Below are 27,841 nucleotides of genomic sequence, written 5' to 3'. Positions count from 1 at the left end.
AATCACCTGGTAACAATAGATACACCTGGAGAGACAGAATCACCTGGTAACAATAGATACACCTGGAGAGACAGAAACACCTGGTAGCAATAGATACACCTGGAGAGACAGAATCACCTGGTAACAAATAGATACACCTGGAGAGACAGAAACACCTGGGAACAAATAGATACACCTGGAGAGACAGAATCACCTGGTAACAAATAGATACACCTGGAGAGACAGAATCACCTGGTAACAATAGATACACCTGGAGAGACAGAAACACCTGGTAACAAATAGATACATCTGGAGAGACAGAATCACCTGGTAACAATAGATACACCTGGAGAGACAGAAACACCTGGTAACAATAGATACACCTGGAGAGACAGAAACACCTGGTAACAAATAGATACACCTGGAGAGACAGAATCACCTGGTAACAATAGATACACCTGGAGAGACAGAAACACCTGGTAACAATAGACACACCTGGAGAGACAGAAACACCTGGTAACAATAGATACACCTGGAGAGACAGAATCACTTGGTAACAATAGATACACCTGGAGAGACAGAATCACCTGGTAACAATAGATACACCTGGAGAGACAGAGTCACCTGGTAACAATAGATACACCTGGAGAGACAGAAACACCTGGTAGCAATAGATACACCTGGAGAGACAGAATCACCTGGTAACAAATAGATACACCTGGAGAGACAGAAACACCTGGGAACAAATAGATACACCTGGAGAGACAGAATCACCTGGTAACAAATAGATACACCTGGAGAGACAGAATCACCTGGTAACAATAGATACACCTGGAGAGACAGAAACACCTGGTAACAAATAGATACATCTGGAGAGACAGAATCACCTGGTAACAATAGATACACCTGGAGAGACAGAAACACCTGGTAACAATAGATACACCTGGAGAGACAGATACACCTGGTAACAAATAGATACATCTGGAGAGACAGAATCACCTGGTAACAATAGATACACCTGGAGAGACAGAATCACCTGGTAACAAATAGATACACCTGGAGAGACAGAAACACCTGGGAACAAATAGATACACCTGGAGAGACAGAATCACCTGGTAACAAATAGATACACCTGGAGAGACAGAATCACCTGGTAACAATAGATACACCTGGAGAGACAGAAACACCTGGTAACAATAGACACACCTGGAGAGACAGAATCACTTGGTAACAATAGATACACCTGGAGAGACAGAATCACCTGGTAACAATAGATACACCTGGAGAGACAGAAACACCTGGTAACAATAGATACACCTGGAGAGACAGAATCACTTGGTAACAATAGATACACCTGGAGAGACAGAATCACCTGGTAACAATAGATACACCTGGAGAGACAGAAACACCTGGTAACAATAGATACACCTGGAGAGACAGAAACACCTGGAGAGACAGAATCACCTGGTAGCAATAGATACACCTGGAGAGACAGAAACACCTGGTAGCAATAGATACACCTGGAGAAACAGAATGACTTGGTAACAATAGATACACCTGGAGAGACAGAATCACCTGGTAACAATAGATACACCTGGAGAGACAGAAACACCTGGTAACAATAGACACACCTGGAGAGACAGAAACACCTGGTAACAACAGATACACCTGGAGAGACAGAATCACCTGGTAACAATAGATACACCTGGAGAGACAGAATCATCTGGTTACAATAGATACATCTGGAGAGACAGAAACACCTGGTTACAATAGATACACCTGGAGAGACAGAATCACCTGGTAACAAATAGATACATCTGGAGAGACAGAAACACCTGGTAACAAATAGATACACCTGGAGAAACAGAAACACCTGGTAACAATAGATACACCTGGAGAGACAGAAACACCTGGTAACAATAGATACACCTGGAGAGACAGAATCACCTGGTAACAATAGATACACCTGGAGAGACAGAATCACCTGGTAACAATAGATACACCTGGAGAGACAGAATCACCTGGTAACAATAGATACACCTGGAGAGACAGAAACACCTGGTAACAAATAGATACATCTGGAGAGACAGAATCACCTAGTAACAATAGATACACCTGGAGAGACAGAAACACCTGGTAACAATAGATACACCTGGAGAGACAGAAACACCTGGTAACAAATAGATACACCTGGAGAGACAGAATCACCTGGTAACAATAGATACACCTGGAGAGACAGAAACACCTGGTAACAATAGACACACCTGGAGAGACAGAAACACCTGGTAACAATAGATACACCTGGAGAGACAGAATCACCTGGTAACAATAGATACACCTGGAGAGACAGAATCACTTGGTAACAATAGATACACCTGGAGAGACAGAATCACCTGGTAACAATAGATACACCTGGAGAGACAGAAACACCTGGTAACAATAGATACACCTGGAGAGACAGAAACACCTGGAGAGACAGAATCACCTGGTAACAATAGATAAACCTGGAGAGACAGAATCACCTGGTAACAATAGATACACCTGGAGAGACAGAACCACCTGGTAACAATAGATACACCTGGAGAGACAGAAACACCTGGAGAGACAGAATCACCTGGTAACAAATAGATACACCTGGAGAGACAGAATAACCTGGTAACAATAGATACACCTGGAGAGACAGAAACACCTGGTAGCAATAGATACACCTGGAGAGACAGAATCACCTGGTAACAATAGATACACCTGGAGAGAAAGAATCACTTGGTAACAATAGATACACCTGGAGAGACAGAATCACCTGGTAACAATAGATACACCTGGAGAGACAGAAACACCTGGTAACAATAGATACAAATGGAGAGACAGAAACACCTGGTAACAATAGATACACCTGGAGAGACAGAATCACCTGGTAACAATAGATACACCTGGAGAGACAGAATCACCTGGTAACAATAGATACACCTGGAGAGACAGAAACACCTGGTAGCAATAGATACACCTGGAGAGACAGAATCACCTGGTAACAAATAGATACACCTGGAGAGACAGAAACACCTGGGAACAAATAGATACACCTGGAGAGACAGAATCACCTGGTAACAAATAGATACACCTGGAGAGACAGAATCACCTGGTAACAATAGATACACCTGGAGAGACAGAAACACCTGGTAACAAATAGATACATCTGGAGAGACAGAATCACCTGGTAACCATAGATACACCTGGAGAGACAGAAACACCTGGTAACAATAGATACACCTGGAGAGACAGAAACACCTGGTAACAAATAGATACACCTGGAGAGACAGAATCACCTGGTAACAATAGATACACCTTGAGAGACAGAAACACCTGGTAACAATAGATACACCTGGAGAGACAGAAACACCTGGTAACAATAGATACACCTGGAGAGACAGAAACACCTGGTAACAATAGATACACCTGGAGAGACAGAAACACCTGGTAACAACAGATACACCTGGAGAGACAGAATCACCTGGTAACAATAGATACACCTGGAGAGACAGAAACACCTGGTAACAATAGATACACCTGGAGAGACAGAAACACCTGGTAACAATAGATACACCTGGAGAGACAGAAACACCTGGTAACAATAGATACACCTGGAGAGACAGAATCACCTGGTAACAATAGATACACCTGGAGAGACAGAAACACCTGGTAACAATAGACACACCTGGAGAGACAGAAACACCTGGTAACAATAGATACACCTGGAGAGACAGAATCACTTGGTAACAATAGATACACCTGGAGAGACAGAATCACCTGGTAACAATAGATACACCTGGAGAGACAGAAACACCTGGTAACAATAGATACACCTGGAGAGACAGAAACACCTGGAGAGACAGAATCACCTGGTAACAATAGATAAACCCGGAGAGACAGAATCACCTGGTAACAATAGATACACCTGGAGAGACAGAACCACCTGGTAACAATAGATACACCTGGAGAGACAGAAACACCTGGAGAGACAGAATCACCTGGTAACAAATAGATACACCTGGAGAGACAGAATCACCTGGTAACAATAGATACACCTGGAGAGACAGAAACACCTGGTAGCAATAGATACACCTGGAGAGACAGAATCACCTGGTAACAATAGATACACCTGGAGAGAAAGAATCACCTGGTAACAATAGATACACCTGGAGAGACAGAAACACCTGGTAACAATAGATACACCTGGAGAGACAGAAACACCTGGTAACAATAGATACAAATGGAGAGACAGAAACACCTGGTAACAATAGATACACCTGGAGAGACAGAATCACCTGGTAACAATAGATACACCTGGAGAGACAGAATCACCTGGTAACAAATAGATAAACCTGGAGAGACAGAAACACCTGGTAGCAATAGATACACCTGGAGAGACAGAATCACCTGGTAACAATAGATACACCTGGAGAGAAAGAATCACCTGGTAACAATAGATACACCTGGAGAGACAGAAACACCTGGTAACAATAGATACACCTGGAGAGACAGAAACACCTGGTAACAATAGATACAAATGGAGAGACAGAAACACCTGGTAACAATAGATACACCTGGAGAGACAGAATCACCTGGTAACAATAGATACACCTGGAGAGACAGAATCACCTGGTAACAATAGATACACCTGGAGAGACAGAAACACCTGGTAGCAATAGATACACCTGGAGAGACAGAATCACCTGGTAACAAATAGATACACCTGGAGAGACAGAAACACCTGGGAACAAATAGATACACCTGGAGAGACAGAATCACCTGGTAACAAATAGATACACCTGGAGAGACAGAATCACCTGGTAACAAATAGATACACCTGGAGAGACAGAAACACCTGGTAACAATAGATACACCTGGAGAGACAGAATCACCTGGTAACAATAGATACACCTGGAGAGACAGAAACACCTGGTAACAATAGATACACCTGAAGAGACAGAATCACCTGGTAACAATAGATACACCTGGAGAGACAGAAACACCTGGTAACAATAGATACACCTGGAGAGACAGAAACACCTGGTAACAAATAGATACACCTGGAGAGACAGAATCACCTGGTAACAATAGATACACCTGGAGAGACAGAATCGCCTAGTAACAAATAGATACACCTGGAGAGACAGAATCACCTGGTAACAATAGATACACCTGGAGAGACAGAATCACCTGGTAACAATAGATACACCTGGAGAGACAGAATCACCTGGTAACAATAGATACACCTGGAGAGACAGAATCACCTGGTAACAATAGATACACCTGGAGAGACAGAATCACCTGGTAACAATAGATACACCTGGAGAGACAAACACCTGGTTACAGACAGTAGAATGCACCTGGAGAGACAGAATCACCTGGTAACAATAGATACACCTGGAGAGACAGAAACACCTGGTAACAATAGATACACCTGGAGAGACAGAATCGCCTGGTAACAATAGATACACCTGGAGTGGAGAGACTTTAACACCTGGTAACAATAGATACACCTGGAGAGACAGAATCACCTGGTAACAATAGATACACCTGGAGTGGAGAGACTTTAACACCTGGTAACAATAGATACACCTGGAGAGACAGAATCGCCTGGTAACAATAGATTCACCTGGAGTGGAGAGACTTTAACACCTGGTAACAAATAGATACACCTGGAGAGACAGAATCACCTGGTTACAATAGATACATCTGGAGAGACAGAAACACCTGGTTACAATAGATACACCTGGAGAGACAGAATCACCTGGTTACAATAGATACACCTGGAGAGACAGAATCACCTGGTAACAATAGATACACCTGGAGAGACAGAAACACCTGGTAACAATAGATACACCTGGAGAGACAGAAACACCTGGTAACAATAGATACACCTGGAGTGGAGAGACTTTAACACCTGGTAACAAATAGATACACCTGGAGAGACAGAATCACCTGGTAAAAAATAGATACACCTGTTATTACACCGTAGTAGAAACCTGGTTTGCTAACGACAACGGTGGTAGGCCTGATCACTGACGACGATGAGCCAGTTTATAGGGAGGAGGTCAGAGACCTGGCAGTGTGGTGCCAGGATAACAACCTCTCCCTCAATGTCAGCAAGACAAAGGAGCTGATCGTGGACTACAGGAAACGGAGGGCCAAGCATTCCCCCATTCACATCAACAGGGCTGTAGTAAAGCAGGTCATGAGCTTCAAGTTTCTCTGTGTTCACGTCACTAAGGATGTATGATGGTCCAAACACACAAACACAGTTGTGAAGAGGGCACGACAACGCCCCTTACGAGGTTAGAAAATATTTGACACGGGCCCTCAGATCCTCAACTTTACATCTTCACCATTGAGAGCATCTTGACTGGCTGCATCACCGCTTGGTATGGCACCTACTGCGTGGCATCCGACCGCGAGGCGCTTCAGATGTACATCACTGGGGCTTGGCTCCATGCCATCCAGGACCTCTGTACCAGGTGGTGTCAGAAGAAGGACCTAAACATTGTCAAAGACTCCAATCACCTGAGTTACAGACTGTTCTCTCTGCTACCGCGTGTTCTATACCCTCCTCTGCTCTCTGTATCTGTGATTGGCTGTTGTATTTTCTTCTCTGATGCACCTTATGTCTATGATGTTTTTCACAGGTTCAGAGTTAAAGGGAGGGATAACCCATGGTTTTCTTCAAATAGTAAACAAACATGCCCCATTCCACAGGTTCAGAGTTAAAGGGAGGGATAATCCATGGTTTTCTCCAAATAGTAAACAAACATGCCCCATTCCACAGGTTCAGAGTTAAAGGGAGGGATAACCCATGGTTTTCTCCAAATAGTAAACAAACATGCCCCATTCCACAGGTTCAGAGTTAAAGGGAGGGATAATCCATGGTTCTCTCCAAATAGTAAACAAACATGCCCCATTCCACAGGTTCAGAGTTAAAGGGAGGGATAATCCATGGTTCTCTCCAAATAGTAAACAAACATGCCCCATTCCACAGGTTCAGAGTTAAAGGGAGGGATAACCCATGGTTTTCTCCAAATAGTAAACATGCCCCATTCCACAGGTTCAGAGTTAAAGGGAGGGATAATCCATGGTTTTCTCCAAATAATAAACAAACATGCCCCATTCCACAGGTTCAGAGTTAAAGGGAGGGATAATCCATGGTTTTCTTCTGGGCTGTCTTGTATTATTCACGACCGCAATCTAACCTGGGCTAAAGCAAGGAAATCATGTTCTGATGCTGATTGGCTTATTTTTAGGCAGCTAAGAAACAAGTGTTCTTTTCTTCTCAGGAAGTCTGAATATGTTATGTCTGTTACCACTGATAACCTGAATGACCCTAGAACGTTTTGGAAGGCTATTAAGTCTATGTCTGGTAACAGTAATGTTAATGAATTACCGTCATGTGTATTGAAGGACTCTCTTGCTGTATATGACAAAACTGAAATGCAGAATTGTTTCAATGAGCACGTTGTATCATCTGGTAGGCTGTTTGATTCAGTGTCCTCTGTCTCTGTACAACCCTGTGTGGATAAACCAGTGTCCTCTGTCTCTGTACAACCCTGTGTGGATGAACCAGTGTCCTCTGTCTCTGTACAACCCTGTGTGGATGAACCAGTGTCCTCTGTCTCTGTACAACCCTGTGTGGATGAACCAGTGTCCTCTGTCTCTGTACAACCCTGTGTGGATGAACCAGTGTCCTCTGTCTCTGTACAACCCTGTGTGGATGAACCAGTGTCCTCTGTCTCTGTACAACCCTGTGTGGATGAACCAGTGTCCTCTGTCTCTGTACAACCCTGTGTGGATGAACCAGTGAGAGCTGGTCAAACTTTTAGCTTTTTGCCATTCTCAGTGCAGGTGGTACATAAAGCCCTGAAATCCTTAGATCAGAGAAAGCCTGCAGGTCTTGATCATTTGGATCCCTGCTTTTTAAATCTGGCAGCTGATTTCATAGCTAAACCACTTACATATCAATCAATTTTCAATCAATTTTATTTTATATAGCCCTTCGTACATCAGATAATATCTCGAAGTGCTGTACAGAAACCCAGCCTAAAACCCCAAACAGCTAGAATGCAGGTGTAGAAGCACGGTGGCTAGGAAAAACTCCCTAGAAAGGCCAAAACCTAGGAAGAAACCTAGAGAGGAACCAGGCTATGAGGGGTGGCCAGTCCTCTTCTGGCTGTGCCGGGTGGAGATTATAACAGAACTATGCCAAGATGTTCAAAAATGTTCATAAGTGACAAGCATGGTCAAATAATAATCATGAATAATATCTGTCCAATCTAACCCTGGAATGTAATGAAATTCCAAAGATCTGGAAATCAGCATTTGCCCTACCACTTTTAAAAGGGGGAGATCCAACTGTTTGAAATAATTATAGGCCAATCTCAAAGCTGTCACCCCTGGTGAAAATACTTGAAACCCTTGTTAGTGGCACATCCAGAAGAGGACTGGCCACCCCTCATAGCCTGGTTCCTCTCTAGGTTTCTTCCTAGGTTCTGGCCTTTCTAGGGTGTTTTTCCTAGCCACCGTGCTTCTACACCTGCATTGCTTGCTGTTTGGGGTTTTAGGCTGGGTTTCTGTACAGCACTTTGAGATATCAGCTGATGTACAAAGGGCTATATAAATACATTTGATTTGATTTTTATTTGAACAGCTGAAATAGTTTTTATTTACTAACTCTATTTGATCAGTGTACCAATCGGGCTTCAGGAAGAAGCAGAGCACAATTACAGCAGCCAAGAAGGGTTTAAAGGATATCACTGAAGCCCTTGACAAAAAAACAGCACTGTGTCTCACTTTTTATTGATCTCTCTAAGGCTTTTGATACAGTTGATCATGCTATACTGAGGCAGAGATTGTCGAGCGAAGACCCTTCGGAGCAGTTGCATGGTTAGCTAATTATCTGTCTGATCGTGCATTCAATTTTATGGGCTCATGTCTATTAAATTGTCTGTGCTTAATGGTGTGCCCCAGGGCTCTGTACCTGGTCCCCTCTTATTCACTATTTATATAAATAATTTTGACAAAACTGTGCAAAATGTGCAACTTCATTTTTATGCTGATGATACTGTTATTTACTGTTGTGCCTCGTCTCTTACAAAAGCTTTCCAGAACTTGCAAACTGCTTTTATATTGTTCAACATAACTTGTGTCAATTGAAGGTTATCCTCAATACTAACAAAACTAAACTAATGGTGTTTTCTAATGCAAGAAATAGACCTCTGAACCTTTCACCTATTACTACCTGTCAGGGCAAGAAGATTGAGGTTGTAACCTCATAAATATCTTGTAATTTGAATTAACGACTGCCGCTTTTACATTGCATATTCAAGAATTTACAAAAAAAGTTGGGATCATATTTTAGGAATAAGGCCTGTTTTTCTTTTGAAGCCAGAAGGAGGCTAGTATCAGCTACATTTATGCCTTTATTAGACCATGGAGATATTTTATATATGAATGCTTCCGCTCAGTGTTTAAGATCAATTGACACTCTTTACCATGGCACTTTGAGATTTATTTTAAACTGCAAAGCCCTTACGCACCACTGCACGTTGTATACCAGGGTTGGCTGGCCTTCTCTAGTCACTCGTAGGCTCAGTCACTGGTATACCAGGGTTGACTGGCCGTCTCTAGTCACTCGTAGGCTCAGTCACTGGTATCCCAGGGTTGACTGGCCTTCTCTAGTCACTCGTAGGCTCAGTCACTGGTATACCAGGGTTGGCTGGCCTTCTCTAGTCACTCGTAGGCTCAGTCACTGGTATCCCAGGGTTGGCTGGCCTTCTCTAGTCACTCGTAGGCTCAGTCACTGGTATCCCAGGGTTGACTGGCCTTCTCTAGTCACTCGTAGGCTCAGTCACTGGTATCCCAGGGTTGGCTGGCCTTCTCTAGTCACTCGTAGGCTCAGTCACTGGTATCCCAGGGTTGGCTGGCCTTCTCTAGTCACTCGTAGGCTCAGTCACTGGTATCCCAGGGTTGGCTGGCCTTCTCTAGTCACTCGTAGGCTCAGTCACTGGTATCCCAGGGTTGACTGGCCTTCTCTAGTCACTCGTAGGCTCAGTCACTGGTATCCCAGGGTTGGCTGGCCTTCTCTAGTCACTCGTAGGCTCAGTCACTGGTATCCCAGGGTTGGCTGGCCTTCTCTAGTCACTCGTAGGCTCAGTCACTGGTATCCCAGGGTTGGCTGGCCTTCTCTAGTCACTCGTAGGCTCAGTCACTGGTACACGTTTATTTTTAAAGCCATTTTGGGTTTACTACCATTTTATTTGGGCATTTTTATTGTTCAGAAATGTGGTGGGTCGTCGCTTCGTTCGCTGGACTTTATTCTGCTAACTGTTCTAAATGTCCAAACTGAATTTGGTAAAAGGGCTTTTATGTACTCTGCGCCATCAGCTTGGAATGCCTTACAAAATCCAGGGAGTCTTCAAGCAGCTGATTGGTCGGCCTCATCAATGATTGGAGCTCTGAGCCCTCCCTCTCATCAGGGGAAACAGATGTCTTCAATGACCAAATCCTTCTCCAGCTGGATGAAAGCCAGTGGTCTTTTGTTAGGAAGGGAGAGCTTCTTGGATGTCCTGTGTTGGTTGTTAGTCTATGAAAGTATTCTGTAGCAGCTACTCCTGAGGTATATCTGCCAATAGGACCAGCTACTCCTGAGGGATGTGTCTGCCACTAGGACCAGCTACTCCTGTGGTATGTGTCTGCCAATAGGACCAGCTACTCCTGAGGTATGTCTGCCAATAGGACCAGCTACTCCTGAGGGATGTGTCTGCCAATAGGACCAGCTACTCCTGAGGGATGTGTCTGCCAATAGGACCAGCTACTCCTGAGGGATGTGTCTGCCAATAGGATCAGCTACTCCTGAGGGATGAGTCTGCCACTAGGACCAGCTACTCCTGAGGGATGTGTCTGCCAATAGGACCAGCTACTCCTGAGGCATGTCTGCCAATAGGACCAGCTACTCCTGAGGGATGTGTCTGCCAATAGGACCAGCTACTCCTGAGGAATGTGTCTGCCAATAGGACCAGCTACTCCTGAGGGATGTGTCTGCCAATAGGACCAGCTACTCCTGAGGTATGTGTCTGCCAATAGGACCAGCTACTCCTGAGGGATGTGTCTGCCAATAGGACCAGCTACTCCTGAGGCATGTCTGCCAATAGGACCAGCTACTCCTGAGGCATGTCTGCCAATAGGACCAGCTACTCCTGAGGCATGTCTGCCAATAGGACCAGCTACTCCTGAGGCATGTCTGCCAATAGGACCAGCTACTCCTGAGGCATGTCTGCCAATAGGACCAGCTACTCCTGAGGCATGTCTGCCAATAGGACCAGCTACTCCTGAGGGATGTGTCTGCCAATAGGACCAGCTACTCCTGAGGGATGTGTCTGCCAATAGGACCAGCTACTCCTGAGGGATGTGTCTGCCAATAGGACCAGCTACTCCTGAGGGATGTGTCTGCCAATAGGACCAGCTACTCCTGAGGTATGTGTCTGCCAATAGGACCAGCTACTCCTGAGGGATGTGTCTGCCAATAGGACCAGCTACTCCTGAGGGATGTGTCTGCCAATAGGACCAGCTACTCCTGAGGGATGTGTATGCCACTAGGACCAGCTACTCCTGAGGGATGTGTATAACACTAGGACCAGCTACTCCTGAGGGATGTGTATGCCACTAGGACCAGCTACTCCTGAGGGATGTGTCTGCCAATAGGACCAGCTACTCCTGAGGGATGTGTCTGCCACTAGGACGAGCTACTCCTGAGGGATGTGTATGCCAATAGGACTTAGTGTTTGTGATTATTGAAATTGTTTACTTTAAGTTAGTAATTATTTGATTTGTTCCCGGGTGGGGAAGGGGACCGCGCCTTGGGAGTGTTTAGGCAAGAGGCATGCCGGCATACATAACCTGTAGTATTTAGTCTGTCTATGCACACTAGGTAAGACCCGGGGGGACCGTCCCCTGTATTTTGGTAAGCGCGCCAGGTGGTGCTAAAAGATTAGGTGGGTAGGCAGGTAAGGTAGGAGAGGGGACTCTAACTTTTACTTTCTTTGCTTTGGTTCTGTCCAGACCCTTTTCCCCACAATACGTGTGTAGGAATAATAAATTCCCTGTAAACGGTATTTTTCTCTGCCTCTGTCGTCCTTCCCCCGCACCTAACATCACGTACCTTTTCCACTCCACGGGGAGTTGATTTGTAGCAGGAGGTTGCGTTCCCTCCGCCAAGAGGCGTACGTAACAGATGTACTGGACCAGTTTATTGCTGGCCACCCATTCCAAAACAGACTGTAACTCTCCAAGGGTTTCAGTGAGGGTCATCCATTGTCAGGTAAGAGGTCTGATTTTTCTCTATGTAATGAATATATGGTAGCTATGTCATTTTGCAGACACTTATGCAAAGCGATGTACAGTCATCCTTATTTGAAATACTGTACTGTTCCTTATATAGACCCATGCCTGTTCACAACACGGACCATGATTCCTCTGACCATGCTGCTTCTGTTACATTGATTGGCTAGTGGTATCTGTCATTGCACAGCTTTCCCATAGAATAGAAGCATATCAATGAGTGGGCATCTGGCCTATGCATGAGGGGGGGGGGGGGGGGGGTAGAAGGATTACTTTATCCTATCCTAGGTATTCCTTAAAGAGGTGGGGTTTCAGGTGCATGGGGGGGGGGGGGGCAGATAGGGAGACATATGGTTACCTGGTTGCGGAATTCATCGATAGATGGACAGTTGGTGACGTTGTACCTCAGAGTCACGTTGTCAAACTCGTCTAGATCCATATCTGTAACACAGGCAGACAGCATGAAGAGAGAGGAAGACAGACAGCATGGAGAGAGAGGAAGACAGACAGCATAAAGAGAGAGGAAGACAGACAGCATGGAGAGAGAGGAAGACAGACAGCATAAAGAGAGAGGAAGACAGACAGCATAAAGAGAGAGGAAGACAGACAGCATAAAGAGAGAGGAAGACAGACAGCATAAAGAGAGAGGAAGACAGACAGCATAAAGAGAGAGGAAGACAGACAGCATAAAGAGAGAGGAAGACAGACAGCATAAAGAGAGAGGAAGACAGACAGCATAAAGAGAGAGGAAGACAGACAGCATGGAGAGAGAGGAAGACAGACAGCATAAAGAGAGAGGAAGACAGACAGCATGAAGAGAGAGGAAGACAGACAGCATAAAGAGAGAGGAAGACAGACAGCATAAAGAGAGAGGAAGACAGACAGCATAAAGAGAGAGGAAGACAGACAGCATAAAGAGAGAGGAAGACAGACAGCATGGAGAGAGAGGAAGACAGACAGCATAAAGAGAGAGGAAGACAGACAGCATAAAGAGAGAGGAAGACAGACAGCATAAAGAGAGAGGAAGACAGACAGCATGGAGAGAGAGGAAGACAGACAGCATGGAGAGAGAGGAAGACAGACAGCATGGAGAGAGAGGAAGACAGACAGCATAAAGAGAGAGGAAGACAGACAGCATGAAGAGAGAGGAAGACAGACAGCATAAAGAGAGAGGAAGACAGACAGCATGAAGAGAGAGGAAGACAGACAGCATAAAGAGAGAGGAAGACAGACAGCATGGAGAGAGAGGAAGACAGACAGCATGGAGAGAGAGGAAGACAGACAGCATGGAGAGAGAGGAAGACAGACAGCATGGAGAGAGAGGAAGACAGACAGCATGGAGAGAGAGGAAGACAGACAGCATGGAGAGAGAGGAAGACAGACAGCATGGAGAGAGAGGAAGACAGACAGCATGGAGAGAGAGGAAGACAGACAGCATAAAGAGAGAGGAAGACAGACAGCATAAAGAGAGAGGAAGACAGACAGCATAAAGAGAGAGGAAGACAGACAGCATGGAGAGAGAGGAAGACAGACAGCATGGAGAGAGAGGAAGACAGACAGCATGGAGAGAGAGGAAGACAGACAGCATGGAGAGAGAGGAAGACAGACAGCATAAAGAGAAATGAAGAGACAGCATAAAGAGAGAGGAAGACAGACAGCATAAAGAGAGAGGAAGACAGACAGCATAAAGAGAGAGGAAGACAGACAGCATAAAGAGAGAGGAAGACAGACAGCATAAAGAGAGAGGAAGACAGACAGCATGGAGAGAGAGGAAGACAGACAGCATGGAGAGAGAGGAAGACAGACAGCATGGAGAGAGAGGAAGACAGACAGCATAAAGAGAGAGGAAGACAGACAGCATAAAGAGAGAGGAAGACAGACAGCATAAAGAGAGAGGAAGACAGACAGCATGAAGAGAGAGGAAGACAGACAGCATAAAGAGAGAGGAAGACAGACAGCATGGAGAGAGAGGAAGACAGACAGCATAAAGAGAGAGGAAGACAGACAGCATGGAGAGAGAAGAAGACAGACAGCATAAAGAGAGAGGAAGACAGACAGCATAAAGAGAGAGGAAGACAGACAGCATGGAGAGAGAGGAAGACAGACAGCATAAAGAGAGAGGAAGACAGACAGCATAAAGAGAGAGGAAGACAGACAGCATAAAGAGAGAGGAAGACAGACAGCATAAAGAGAGAGGAAGACAGACAGCATAAAGAGAGAGGAAGACAGACAGCATGGAGAGAGAGGAAGACAGACAGCATAAAGAGAGAGGAAGACAGACAGCATAAAGAGAGAGGAAGACAGACAGCATGGAGAGAGAGGAAGACAGACAGCATGGAGAGAGAGGAAGACAGACAGCATGGAGAGAGAGGAAGACAGACAGCATAAAGAGAGAGGAAGACAGACAGCATGAAGAGAGAGGAAGACAGACAGCATAAAGAGAGAGGAAGACAGACAGCATGAAGAGAGAGGAAGACAGACAGCATAAAGAGAGAGGAAGACAGACAGCATAAAGAGAGAGGAAGACAGACAGCATGGAGAGAGAGGAAGAAAGACAGCATGAAGAGAGAGGAAGACAGACAGCATAAAGAGAGAGGAAGACAGACAGCATGGAGAGAGAGGAAGACAGACAGCATGGAGAGAGAGGAAGACAGACAGCATGGAGAGAGAGGAAGAAAGACAGCATGGAGAGAGAGGAAGACAGACAGCATGGAGAGAGAGGAAGACAGACAGCATGGAGAGAGAGGAAGACAGACAGCATGGAGAAAGAGGAAGACAGAGAGCATGGAGAGAGAGGAAGACAGACAGCATGGAGAGAGAGGAAGACAGACAGCATGGAGAGAGAGGAAGAGAGACAGCATAAAGAGAGAGGAAGACAGACAGCATAAAGAGAGAGGAAGACAGACAGCATGAAGAGAGAGGAAGACAGACAGCATGGAGAGAGAGGAAGACAGACAGCATGGAGAGAGAGGAAGACAGACAGCATGAAGAGAGAGGAAGACAGACAGCATGAAGAGAGAGGAAGACAGACAGCATAAAGAGAGAGGAAGACAGACAGCATAAAGAGAGAGGAAGACAGACAGCATAAAGAGAGAGGAAGACAGACAGCATGGAGAGAGAGGAAGACAGACAGCATGGAGAGAGAGGAAGACAGACAGCATGGAGAGAGAGGAAGACAGACAGCATGAAGAGAGAGGAAGACAGACAGCATAAAGAGAGAGGAAGACAGATAGCATAAAGAGAGAGGAAGACAGACAGCATGGAGAGAGAGGAAGACAGACAGCATGGAGAGAGAGGAAGACAGACAGCATGGAGAGAGAGGAAGACAGACAGCATGGAGAGAGAGGAAGACAGACAGCATGGAGAGAGAGGAAGACAGACAGCATAAAGAGAGAGGAAGACAGACAGCATGGAGAGAGAGGAAGACAGACAGCATGGAGAGAGAGGAAGACAGACAGCATGGAGAGAGAGGAAGACAGACAGCATAAAGAGAAATGAAGAGAGACAGCATAAAGAGAGAGGAAGACAGACAGCATAAAGAGAGAGGAAGACAGACAGCATAAAGAGAGAGGAAGACAGACAGCATGGAGAGAGAGGAAGACAGACAGCATGGAGAGAGAGGAAGACAGACAGCATGGAGAGAGAGGAAGACAGACAGCATAAAGAGAGAGGAAGACAGACAGCATAAAGAGAGAGGAAGACAGACAGCATAAAGAGAGAGGAAGACAGACAGCATGAAGAGAGAGGAAGACAGACAGCATAAAGAGAGAGGAAGACAGACAGCATGGAGAGAGAGGAAGACAGACAGCATAAAGAGAGAGGAAGACAGACAGCATGGAGAGAGAAGAAGACAGACAGCATAAAGAGAGAGGAAGACAGACAGCATAAAGAGAGAGGAAGACAGACAGCATGGAGAGAGAGGAAGACAGACAGCATAAAGAGAGAGGAAGACAGACAGCATAAAGAGAGAGGAAGACAGACAGCATGGAGAGAGAGGAAGACAGACAGCATAAAGAGAGAGGAAGACAGACAGCATAAAGAGAGACGAAGACAGACAGCATAAAGAGAGAGGAAGACAGACAGCATGGAGAGAGAGGAAGACAGACAGCATGGAGAGAGAGGAACACAGACAGCATGAAGAGAGAGGAAGACAGACAGCATGGAGAGAGAGGAAGACAGACAACATAAAGAGAGAGGAAGACAGACAGCATGAAGAGAGAGGAAGACAGACAGCATGGAGAGAGAGGAAGACAGACAGCATGAAGAGAGAGGAAGACAGACAGCATGGAGAGAGAGGAAGACAGACAGCATAAAGAGAGAGGAAGACAGACAGCATGAAGAGAGAGGAAGACAGACAGCATGGAGAGAGAGGAAGACAGACAGCATGGAGTGAGAGGAACACAGACAGCATGAAGAGAGAGGAAGACAGACAGCATGGAGAGAGAGGAAGACAGACAGCATGGAGAGAGAGGAAGACAGACAGCATGGAGAGAGAGGAAGACAGACAGCATGGAGAGAGAGGAAGACAGACAGCATAAAGAGAGAGGAAGACAGACAGCATGAAGAGAGAGGAAGACAGACAGCATGGAGAGAGAGGAAGACAGACAGCATGGAGAGAGAGGAACACAGACAGCATAAAGAGAGAGGAAGACAGACAGCATAAAGAGAGAGGAAGACAGACAGCATGGAGAGAGAGGAAGACAGACAGCATGGAGAGAGAGGAAGACAGACAGCATGGAGAGAGAGGAAGACAGACAGCATGGAGAGAGAGGAAGACAGACAGCATGGAGAGAGAGGAAGACAGACAGCATAAAGAGAGAGGAAGACAGACAGCATGGAGAGAGAGGAAGACAGACAGCATAAAGAGAGAGGAAGACAGACAGCATAAAGAGAGAGGAAGACAGACAGCATGGAGAGAGAGGAAGAAAGACAGCATGGAGAGAGGAAGACAGACAGCATAAAGAGAGAGGAAGACAGACAGCATGGAGAGAGAGGAAGACAGACAGCATGGAGAGAGAGGAAGACAGACAGCATAAAGAGAGAGGAAGACAGACAGCATAAAGAGAGAGGAAGACAGACAGCATGGAGAGAGAGGAAGACAGACAGCATGGAGAGAGAGGAAGACAGACAGCATGGAGAGAGAGGAAGACAGACAGCATGAAGAGACAGACAGCATGGAGAGAGAGGAAGACAGACAGCATAAAGAGAGAGGAAGACAGACAGCATGGAGAGAGAGGAAGACAGACAGCATGGAGAGAGAGGAAGACAGACAGCATGGAGAGAGAGGAAGACAGACAGCATGGAGAGAGAGGAAGACAGACAGCATGAAGAGAGAGGAAGACAGACAGCATAAAGAGAGAGGAAGACAGACAGCATAAAGAGAGAGGAAGACAGACAGCATAAAGAGAGAGGAAGACAGACAGCATGGAGAGAGAGGAAGACAGACAGCATAAAGAGAGAGGAAGACAGACAGCATAAAGAGAGAGGAAGACAGACAGCATGGAGAGAGAGGAAGACAGACAGCATGAAGAGAGAGGAAGACAGACAGCATGGAGAGAGAGGAAGACAGACAGCATGGAGAGAGAGGAAGAAAGACAGCATGGAGAGAGAGGAAGACAGACAGCATGGAGAGAGAGGAAGACAGACAGCATGAAGAGAGAGGAAGACAGACAGCATAAAGAGAGAGGAAGACAGACAGCATGAAGAGAGAGGAAGACAGACAGCATAAAGAGAGAGGAAGACAGACAGCATGGAGAGAGAGGAAGACAGACAGCATGGAGAGAGAGGAAGACAGACAGCATAAAGAGAGAGGAAGACAGACAGCATGGAGAGAGAGGAAGACAGACAGCATGGAGAGAGAGGAAGACAGACAGCATAAAGAGAGAGGAAGACAGACAGCATGGAGAGAGAGGAAGACAGACAGCATGGAGAGAGAGGAAGACAGACAGCATAAAGAGAGACGAAGACAGACAGCATAAAGAGAGAGGAAGACAGACAGCATAAAGAGAGAGGAAGACAGACAGCATGAAGAGAGAGGAAGACAGACAGCATAAAGAGAGAGGAAGACAGACAGCATAAAGAGAGAGGAAGACAGACAGCATGGAGAGAGAGGAAGACAGACAGCATGGAGAGAGAGGAAGACAGACAGCATGGAGAGAGAGGAAGACAGACAGCATGGAGAGAGAGGAAGACAGACAGCATAAAGAGAGAGGAAGACAGACAGCATGAAGAGAGAGGAAGACAGACAGCATAAAGAGAGAGGAAGACAGACAGCATGAAGAGAGAGGAAGACAGACAGCATGAAGAGAGAGGAAGACAGACAGCATAAAGAGAGAGGAAGACAGACAGCATAAAGAGAAATGAAGAGACAGCATGAAGAGAGAGGAAGACAGACAGCATAAAGAGAGAGGAAGACAGACAGCACAAAGAGAGAGGAAGACAGACAGCATGGAGAGAGAGGAAGACAGACAGCATGGAGAGAGAGGAAGACAGACAGCATGGAGAGAGAGGAAGACAGACAGCATGAAGAGAGAGGAAGACAGACAGCATAAAGAGAGAGGAAGACAGACAGCATGGAGAGAGAGGAAGACAGACAGCATGGAGAGAGAGGAAGACAGACAGCATGAAGAGAGAGGAAGACAGACAGCATGGAGAGAGAGGAAGACAGACAGCATGAAGAGACAGACAGCATGGAGAGAGAGAGGAAGACAGACAGCATAAAGAGAGAGGAAGACAGACAGCATAAAGAGAGAGGAAGACAGACAGCATGGAGAGAGAGAGGAAGACAGACAGCATAAAGAGAGAGGAAGACAGACAGCATAAAGAGAGAGGAAGACAGACAGCATGGAGAGAGAGGAAGACAGACAGCATGGAGAGAGAGGAAGACAGACAGCATGAAGAGAGAGAGGAAGACAGACAGCATAAAGAGAGAGGAAGACAGACAGCATAAAGAGAGAGGAAGACAGACAGCATGGAGAGAGAGGAAGACAGACAGCATGGAGAGAGAGGAAGACAGACAGCATGAAGAGAGAGGAAGACAGACAGCATGAAGAGAGAGGAAGACAGACAGCATAAAGAGAGAGGAAGAGACAGCATAAAGAGAGAGGAAGACAGACAGCATGGAGAGAGAGGAAGACAGACAGCATGGAGAGAGAGGAAGACAGACAGCATGAAGAGACAGACAGCATGAAGAGAGAGGAAGACAGACAGCATAAAGAGAGAGGAAGACAGACAGCATGAAGAGAGAGGAAGACAGACAGCATAAAGAGAGAGGAAGACAGACAGCATGGAGAGAGAGGAAGACAGACAGCATGGAGAGAGAGGAAGACAGACAGCATGGAGAGAGAGGAAGACAGACAGCATAAAGAGAGAGGAAGACAGACAGCATGGAGAGAGAGGAACACAGACAGCATGAAGAGAGAGGAAGACAGACAGCATGGAGAGAGAGGAAGACAGACAGCATAAAGAGAGAGGAAGACAGACAGCATGAAGAGAGAGGAAGACAGACACCATGGAGAGAGAGGAAGACAGACAGCATGGAGAGAGAGGAAGACAGACAGCATAAAGAGAGAGGAAGACAGACAGCATGGAGAGAGAGGAAGACAGACAGCATAAAGAGAGAGGAAGACAGACAGCATGGAGAGAGAGGAAGACAGACAGCATGAAGAGAGAGGAAGACAGACAGCATAAAGAGAGAGGAAGACAGACAGCATGGAGAGAGAGGAAGACAGACAGCATGGAGAGAGAGGAAGACAGACAGCATGGAGAGAGAGGAAGACAGACAGCATGGAGAGAGAGGAAGACAGACAGCATAAAGAGAGAGGAAGACAGACAGCATGGAGAGAGAGGAAGACAGACAGCATAAAGAGACAGACAGCATAAAGAGAGAGGAAGACAGACAGCATAAAGAGAGAGGAAGACAGACAGCATGAAGAGAGAGGAAGACAGACAGCATGAAGAGAGAGGAAGACAGACAGAAACAAACAAACAGTGTGCATCACAGCAGCAAGATTTGTGACCTGTTACCACCAGAAAAGGTCAACCAGTGAAGAACAAACACCATTGTAAATACAACCCATATTTATGTTTATTTATTTTTCCCTTTTGTACATTAACTAGTTGCACACAATATGACATGTAAAATGTCTTTATTCCTGTGAGTGTAATGTTTAATGTTCATTTTGTATTGTTTATTATCTATTTCACTTGCTTTGGCAATGTTAACATATGTTTCCCATACCAATAAAGCCCTTTGAATTGAATTGAGTGGAGGGATGTTGAGAGGTGGACACTGTCTGCTGCTCTCTCCCTCTGCTGAGACTGACCATCTGCTGCTCTCTCCCTCTGCTGAGACATGACCATCTGCTGCTCTCTCCCTCTGCTGAGACATGACCATCTGCTGCTCTCTCCCTCTGCTGAGACATGACCATCTGCTGCTCTCTCCCTCTGCTGAGACTGTTTATCTGCTGCTCTCTCCCTCTGCTGAGACTGACCATCTGCTGCTCTCTCCCTCTGCTGAGACTGGCCATCTGCTGCTCTCTCCCTCTGCTGAGACATGACCATCTGCTGCTCTCTCCCTCTATTGAGACTGACCATCTGCTGCTCTCTCCCTCTGCTGAGACATGACCATCTGCTGCTCTCTCCCTCTGCTGAGACATGACCATCTGCTGCTCTCTCCCTCTGCTGAGACTGACCATCTGCTGCTCTCTCCCTCTGCTGAGACATGACCATCTGCTGCTCTCTCCCTCTGCTGATACATGACCATCTGCTGCTCTCTCCCTCTGCTGAGACTGGCCATCTGCTGCTCTCTCCCTCTGCTGAGACTGACCATCTGCTGCTCTCTCCCTCTGCTGATACATGACCATCTGCTGCTCTCTCCGTCTGCTGAGACTGACCATCTGCTGCTCTCTCCCTCTGCTGAGACATGACCATCTGCTGCTCTGTCCCTCTGCTGAGACTGACCATCTGCTGCTCTCTCCCTCTGCTGAGACTGGCCATCTGCTGCTCTCTCCCTCTGCTGAGACATGACCATCTGCTGCTCTGTCCCTCTGCTGAGACTGGCCATCTGCTGCTCTGTCCCTCTGCTGAGACTGCTTATCTGCTGCTCTCTCCCTCTATTGAGACTGACCATCTGCTGCTCTCTCCCTCTGCTGAGACATGGCCATCTGCTGCTCTGTCCCTCTGCTGAGACTGCTTATCTGCTGCTCTCTCCCTCTGCTGAGACTGGCCATCTGCTGCTCTCTCCCTCTGCTGAGACATGACCATCTGCTGCTCTCTCCCTCTGCTGAGACTGACCATCTGCTGCTCTCTCCCTCTGCTGAGACATGACCATCTGCTGCTCTGTACCTCTGCTGAGACATGACCATCTGCTGCTCTGTCCCTCTGCTGAGACTGCTTATCTGCTGCTCTCTCCCTCTGCTGAGACTGACCATCTGCTGCTCTCTCCCTCTGCTGAGACATGACCATCTGCTGCTCTCTCCCTCTGCTGAGACTGACCATCTGCTGCTCTCTCCCTCTGCTGAGACATGACCATCTGCTGCTCTGTCCCTCTGCTGAGAATGGCCATCTGCTGCTCTGTCCCTCTGCTGAGACTGCTTATCTGCTGCTCTCTCCCTCTGCTGAGACTGACCATCTGCTGCTCTCTCCCTCTGCTGAGACTGACCATCTGCTGCTCTCTCCCTCTGCTGAGGCTGACCATCTGCTGCTCTCTCCCTCTGCTGAGACTGACCATCTGCTGCTCTCTCCCTCTGCTGAGACATGACCATCTGCTGCTCTGTCCCTCTGCTGAGACATGACCATCTGCTGCTCTCTCCCTCTGCTGAGACATGACCATCTGCTGCTCTCTCCCTCTGCTGAGACTGACCATCTGCTGCTCTCTCCCTCTGCTGAGACTGGCCATCTGCTGCTCTCTCCCTCTGCTGAGACATGACCATCTGCTGCTCTGTCCCTCTGCTGAGACTGGCCATCTGCTGCTCTGTCCCTCTGCTGAGACTGCTTATCTGCTGCTCTCTCCCTCTATTGAGACTGACCATCTGCTGCTCTCTCCCTCTGCTGAGACATGGCCATCTGCTGCTCTGTCCCTCTGCTGAGACTGCTTATCTGCTGCTCTCTCCCTCTGCTGAGACTGGCCATCTGCTGCTCTCTCCCTCTGCTGAGACATGACCATCTGCTGCTCTCTCCCTCTGCTGAGACTGACCATCTGCTGCTCTCTCCCTCTGCTGAGACATGACCATCTGCTGCTCTGTCCCTCTGCTGAGACATGGCCATCTGCTGCTCTGTCCCTCTGCTGAGACTGCTTATCTGCTGCTCTCTCCCTCTGCTGAGACTGACCATCTGCTGCTCTCTCCCTCTGCTGAGACATGACCATCTGCTGCTCTCTCCCTCTGCTGAGACTGACCATCTGCTGCTCTCTCCCTCTGCTGAGACATGACCATCTGCTGCTCTGTCCCTCTGCTGAGAATGGCCATCTGCTGCTCTGTCCCTCTGCTGAGACTGCTTATCTGCTGCTCTCTCCCTCTGCTGAGACTGACCATCTGCTGCTCTGTCCCTCTGCTGAGACTGACCATCTGTTGCTCTGTCCCTCTGCTGACCATCAGATGCACCATCAGCCCAGTAAAATATGATTCAAAAGCTAATTATTTAAATATTTTCTCACTCAGCTGTACCTCACAAGTAATACACCAATGGATCAATTACCAGTGTGATCATATAGATTACCTCAAATCTTGAACTATGTATATTTTTAAATCCTCGAGCAACAAAGCATTGGCAGGGCAGTTCTATCAACGCCAGTATGTGGTGATAATATATTGTGCCTCTAGCTTAGTGCTCAAACCTCATTGCTACAGAACTGGTTTTAAATGGTTAATATTGCATAGGCAACAACATATTTTAAGGTTGAAAATACATTTGAGCGGAAGATCTCGACTTGTATGTTGATCTCATAAAAGGTTGGTGACCACTGTTCTAGAGTTTTCCCTGTTCACACGATCAACGTTTCCCTTCACTGCTCCAGTCAACGCAATATTATCCGCTTTCAATCCAACACACCGAAACAAATTGAACTATGCAAGAGATTTTGTTGTAGGCAGATCGCGTCTGAGTAGGATTATATTTCATTGACACACACGACTCAGCCCGTAATCCATGCAGAAATGTTAAACACCTAATGGACATCCTGTTAGTAACTACATCCTGCTAGTAGCTACATCCTGTTAGTAGCTACATGCTGTTAGTAGCTACATCCTGTTAGTAGCTACATCCTGTTAGTAGCTACATCCTGTTAGTAGCTACATCCTGTTAGTAGCTACATCCTGTTAGTAGCTACATCCTGATAGTAGCTACATCGTGTTAGTAGCTACATCCTGTTAGTAGCCACATCCTGTTAGTATCTACATCCTGTTAGTAGCTACATCCTGTTAGTAGCTACATCCTGTTAGTAGCTACATTCTGTTAGTAGCTACATGCTGTTAGTAGCTACATCCTGTTAGTAGCTACATCCTGTTAGTAGCTACATCCTGTTAGTAGCTACATCCTGTTAGTAGCTACATCCTGTTAGTAGCTATGTTAAACACCTGACAGACATCCTGTTAGTAGCTACATCCTGGTAGTAGCTACATCCTGTTAGTAGCTACATCCTGTTAGTAGCTACATCCTGTTAGGAGCTACATGCTGCTAGTAGCTACATCCTGTTAGTAGCTACATCCTGTTAGTAGCTATGTTAAACACCTGACAGACATCCTGTTAGTAGCTACATCCTGTTAGTAGCTACATCCTGTTAGTAGCTACATCCTGTTAGGAGCTACATGCTGCTAGTAGCTACATCCTGTTAGTAGCTACATCCTGTTAGTAGCTATGTTAAACACCTGACAGACATCCTGTTAGTAGCTACATCCTGTTAGTAGCTACATCCTGTTAGTAGCTATGTTAAACACCTGACAGACATCCAGTTAGTAGCTACATCCTGTTAGTAGCTACATCCTGTTAGTAGCTATGTTAAACACCTGACAGACATCCTGTTAGTAGCTACATCCTGTTAGTAGCTACACCCTGTTAGTAGCTACATGCTGTTAGTAGCTACATGCTGCTAGTAGCTACATGCTGCTAGTAGCTACATGCTGCTAGTAGCTACATCCTGTTAGTAGCTACATCCTCTTAGTAGCTACATGCTGCTAGTAGCTACATCCTGTTAGTAGCTACATCCTGTTAGTAGCTACATTCTGTTAGTAGCTACATCCTGTTAGTAGCTAAACCCGGTTAGTAGCTACATCCTGTTAGTAGCTACATGCTGTTAGTAGCTACATGCTGTTAGTAGCTACATCCTGTTAGTAGCTACATCCTGTTAGTAGCTACATCCTGTTAGTAGCTACATCCTGTTAGTAACTACATCCTGTTAGTAGCTACATCCTGTTAGTAACTACATCCTGTTAGTAGCTACATCCTGTTAGTAGCTACATCCTGTTAGTAACTACATCCTGTTAGTAGCTACATCCTGTTAGTAGCTACATGCTGTTAGTAGCTACATCCTGTTAGTAGCTACATGCTGTTAGTAGCTACATCCTGTTAGTAGCTACATCCTGTTAGTAGCTACATCCTGTTAGTAGCTACATCCTGTTAGTAGCTACATCCTGTTAGTAGCTACATCCTGTTAGTAGCTACATGCTGTTAGTAGCTACATGCTGTTAGTAGCTACATCCTGTTAGTAGCTACATGCTGTTAGTAGCTACATGCTGCTAGTAGCTACATGCTGCTAGTAGCTACATCCTGTTAGTAGCTACATCCTGTTAGTAGCTACATGCTGTTAGTAGCTACATCCTGTTAGTAGCTACATGCTGCTAGTAGCTACATCCTGTTAGTAGCTACATCCTGTTAGTAGCTACATCCTGTTAGTAGCTACATCCTGTTAGTAGCTACATCCTGTTAGTAGCTACATGCTGTTAGTAGCTACATGCTGCTAGTAGCTACATGCTGCTAGTAGTTACATCCTGTTAGTAGCTACATCCTGTTAGTAGCTACATCCTGTTAGTAGCTACATCCTGTTAGTAGCTACATCCTGTTAGTAGCTACATGCTGCTAGTAGCTACATCCTGTTAGTAGCTACATCCTGTTAGTGGCTACATCCTGTTAGTAGCTACATCCTGTTAGTAGCTACATGCTGCTAGTAGCTACATCCTGTTAGTAACTACATGCTGTTAGTAGCTACATCCTGTTAGTAGCTACATGCTGCTAGTAGCTACATCCTGTTAGTAGCTACATGCTGCTAGTAGCTACATCCTGTTAGTAGCTACATCCTGTTAGTAGCTACATTCTGTTAGTAGCTAAACCCGGTTAGTAGCTACATCCTGTTAGTAGCTACATCCTGTTAGTAGCTACATCCTGTTAGTAGCTACATGCTGTTAGTAGCTACATCCTGTTAGTAGCTACATGCTGTTAGTAGCTACATCCTGTTAGTAGCTACATCCTGTTAGTAGCTACATCCTGTTAGTAACTATGTTAAACACCTGACACTTTTCATTTTAGTATTTTGTTTCACCTCTGAGATGACAGTTTTTCAGTAAACAGCTGGGAGATATAAGACAGACATCCTGCTCAGGTACAAGGGAGTGTGTGTGTGTGTGTGTGTGTGTGTGTGTGTGTGTGTGTGTGTGTGTGTGTGTGTGTGTGTGTGTGTGTGTGTGTGTGTGTGTGTGTGTGTGTGTGTGTGTGTGTGCGCGCGTGTGTGCTTGCGTGCGTGTGCGTATGTGTGTGCGTGTGTGTGTGTGTGCATATACTCATATGTGTGTGTGTGTGTGTGCTTGACTGAAGTTTCTGCCAAGAAGGTTTCCAAGTGAAGTGCAAATATCAGCAGGACAGAGAAGTGAATGTGTTTCCAGACAGTTCTCTTTATATTGCGTGTTTTCCAGGGCCCATGGGGAAACAAGTCTCTCACCGTTGCCGCCTGCTATAGACCACCCTCTGCCCCCAGCTGTGCTCTGGACACTATATGTGAACTGATTGCCCCCCATCTATCTTCAGAGCTCGTGCTGCTAGGCGACCTAAATTTGAACATGCTCAACACCCCAGCCACCCTACAATCTAAGCTTGATGCCCTCAATCTCACACAAATTATTAATGAACCTACCAGGTACCACCCCAATTCCGTAAACACGGGTACCCTCATAGATATCATCCTAACAAACTTGCCCTCCAAATACACCTCTGCTGTTTTTAACCAAGATCTCAGCGATCACTGCCTCATTGCCTGCATCCGTAATGGGTCAGCGGTCAAACGACCTCCACTCATCACTGTCAAACGCTCCCTGAAACACTTCAGCGAGCAGGCCTTCCTAATTGACCTGGCCGGGGTATCCTGGAAGGATATTGATCTCATCCCGTCAGTAGAGGATGCCTGGTCATTTTTTAAAAATGCCTTCCTCACCATCTTGAATAAGCATGCCCCATTCAAGAAATTTAGAACCAGGAACAGATATAGCCCTTGGTTCTCTCCTGACCTGACTGCCCTTAACCAACAGAAAAACATCCTATGGCGTTCTGCATTAGCATCGAACAGCCCCCGTGATATGCAACTTTTCAGGGAAGCCAGAAACCAATATACACAGGCAGTTAGAACAGCCAAGGCTAGCTTTTTCAAGCAGAAATTTGCTTCCTGCAACACAAATTCAAAAAAGTTCTGGGACACCGTAAAGTCCATGGAGAATAAGAACACCTCCTCCCAGCTTCCAACCGCCCTGAAGATAGGAAACACTGTCACCACCGACAAATCCACTATAATTGAGAATTTCAATAAGCATTTTTCTACGGCTGGCCATGCTTTCCACCTGGCTACCCCTACCCGGGACAACAGCACTGCCCTCCCCTCTGCTACTCGCCCAAGCCTTCCCCATTTCTCTTTCTCCCAAATACAGTCAGCTGATGTTCTTAATGAGCTGCAAAATCTGGACCCTTACAAATCAGCCGGGCTAGATAATCTGGACCCTTTCTTTCTAAAACTATCTGCTGAAATTGTTGCCACCCCTATTACTAGCCTCTTCAAACTCTCTTTCGTGTCGTCTGAGATCCCCAAAGATTGGAAAGCAGCTGCGGTTATCCCCCTCTTCAAAGGGGGGGACACCCTTGACCCTAACTGCTACAGACCTATATCTATCCTACCCTGCCTTTCTAAGGTCTTCGAAAGCCAAGTCAACAAACAGATTACCGACCATTTCGAATCACACCACACCTTCTCCGCTATGCAATCTGGTTTCAGAGCTGGTCATGGGTGCACCTCAGCCACGCTCAAGGTCATAAACGATATCGTAACCGCCATCGATAGGAAACAATACTGTGCAGCCGTATTCATTGACCTGGCCAAGGCTTTTGACTCTGTCAATCACCACATCCTCATTGGCAGACTCGACAGCCTTGGTTTCTCTAATGATTGCCTCGCCTGGTTCACCAACTACTTCTCTGATAGAGTTCAGTGTGTCAAATCGGAGGGTCT

General features: G+C 46.3%; 1 protein-coding gene across 1 annotated transcript in view; it reads right to left on the bottom strand.

Moving 5' to 3' along the window:
* LOC129827330 (cysteinyl leukotriene receptor 1-like) overlaps positions 1–27,841 on the bottom strand; it is a 52,080-nt gene that overhangs the window by 12,266 nt on the left and 11,973 nt on the right. The window contains exon 2 of the mRNA XM_055888081.1: positions 12,722–12,804. Within this exon, the coding sequence (XP_055744056.1) occupies positions 12,722–12,802 (81 nt within the window). The 5' untranslated portion in view covers positions 12,803–12,804. The remainder of the gene's footprint in view (positions 1–12,721; positions 12,805–27,841) is intronic.

The sequence above is a fragment of the Salvelinus fontinalis genome, chromosome 29 (genome assembly GCF_029448725.1).
Source record: "Salvelinus fontinalis isolate EN_2023a chromosome 29, ASM2944872v1, whole genome shotgun sequence".
NCBI classification, from domain to species: Eukaryota; Metazoa; Chordata; class Actinopteri; order Salmoniformes; family Salmonidae; genus Salvelinus; species Salvelinus fontinalis.
The sequence above is the reverse complement of the archived record's forward strand: the minus strand, read 5'-3'. Positions and strand labels throughout refer to the sequence as shown.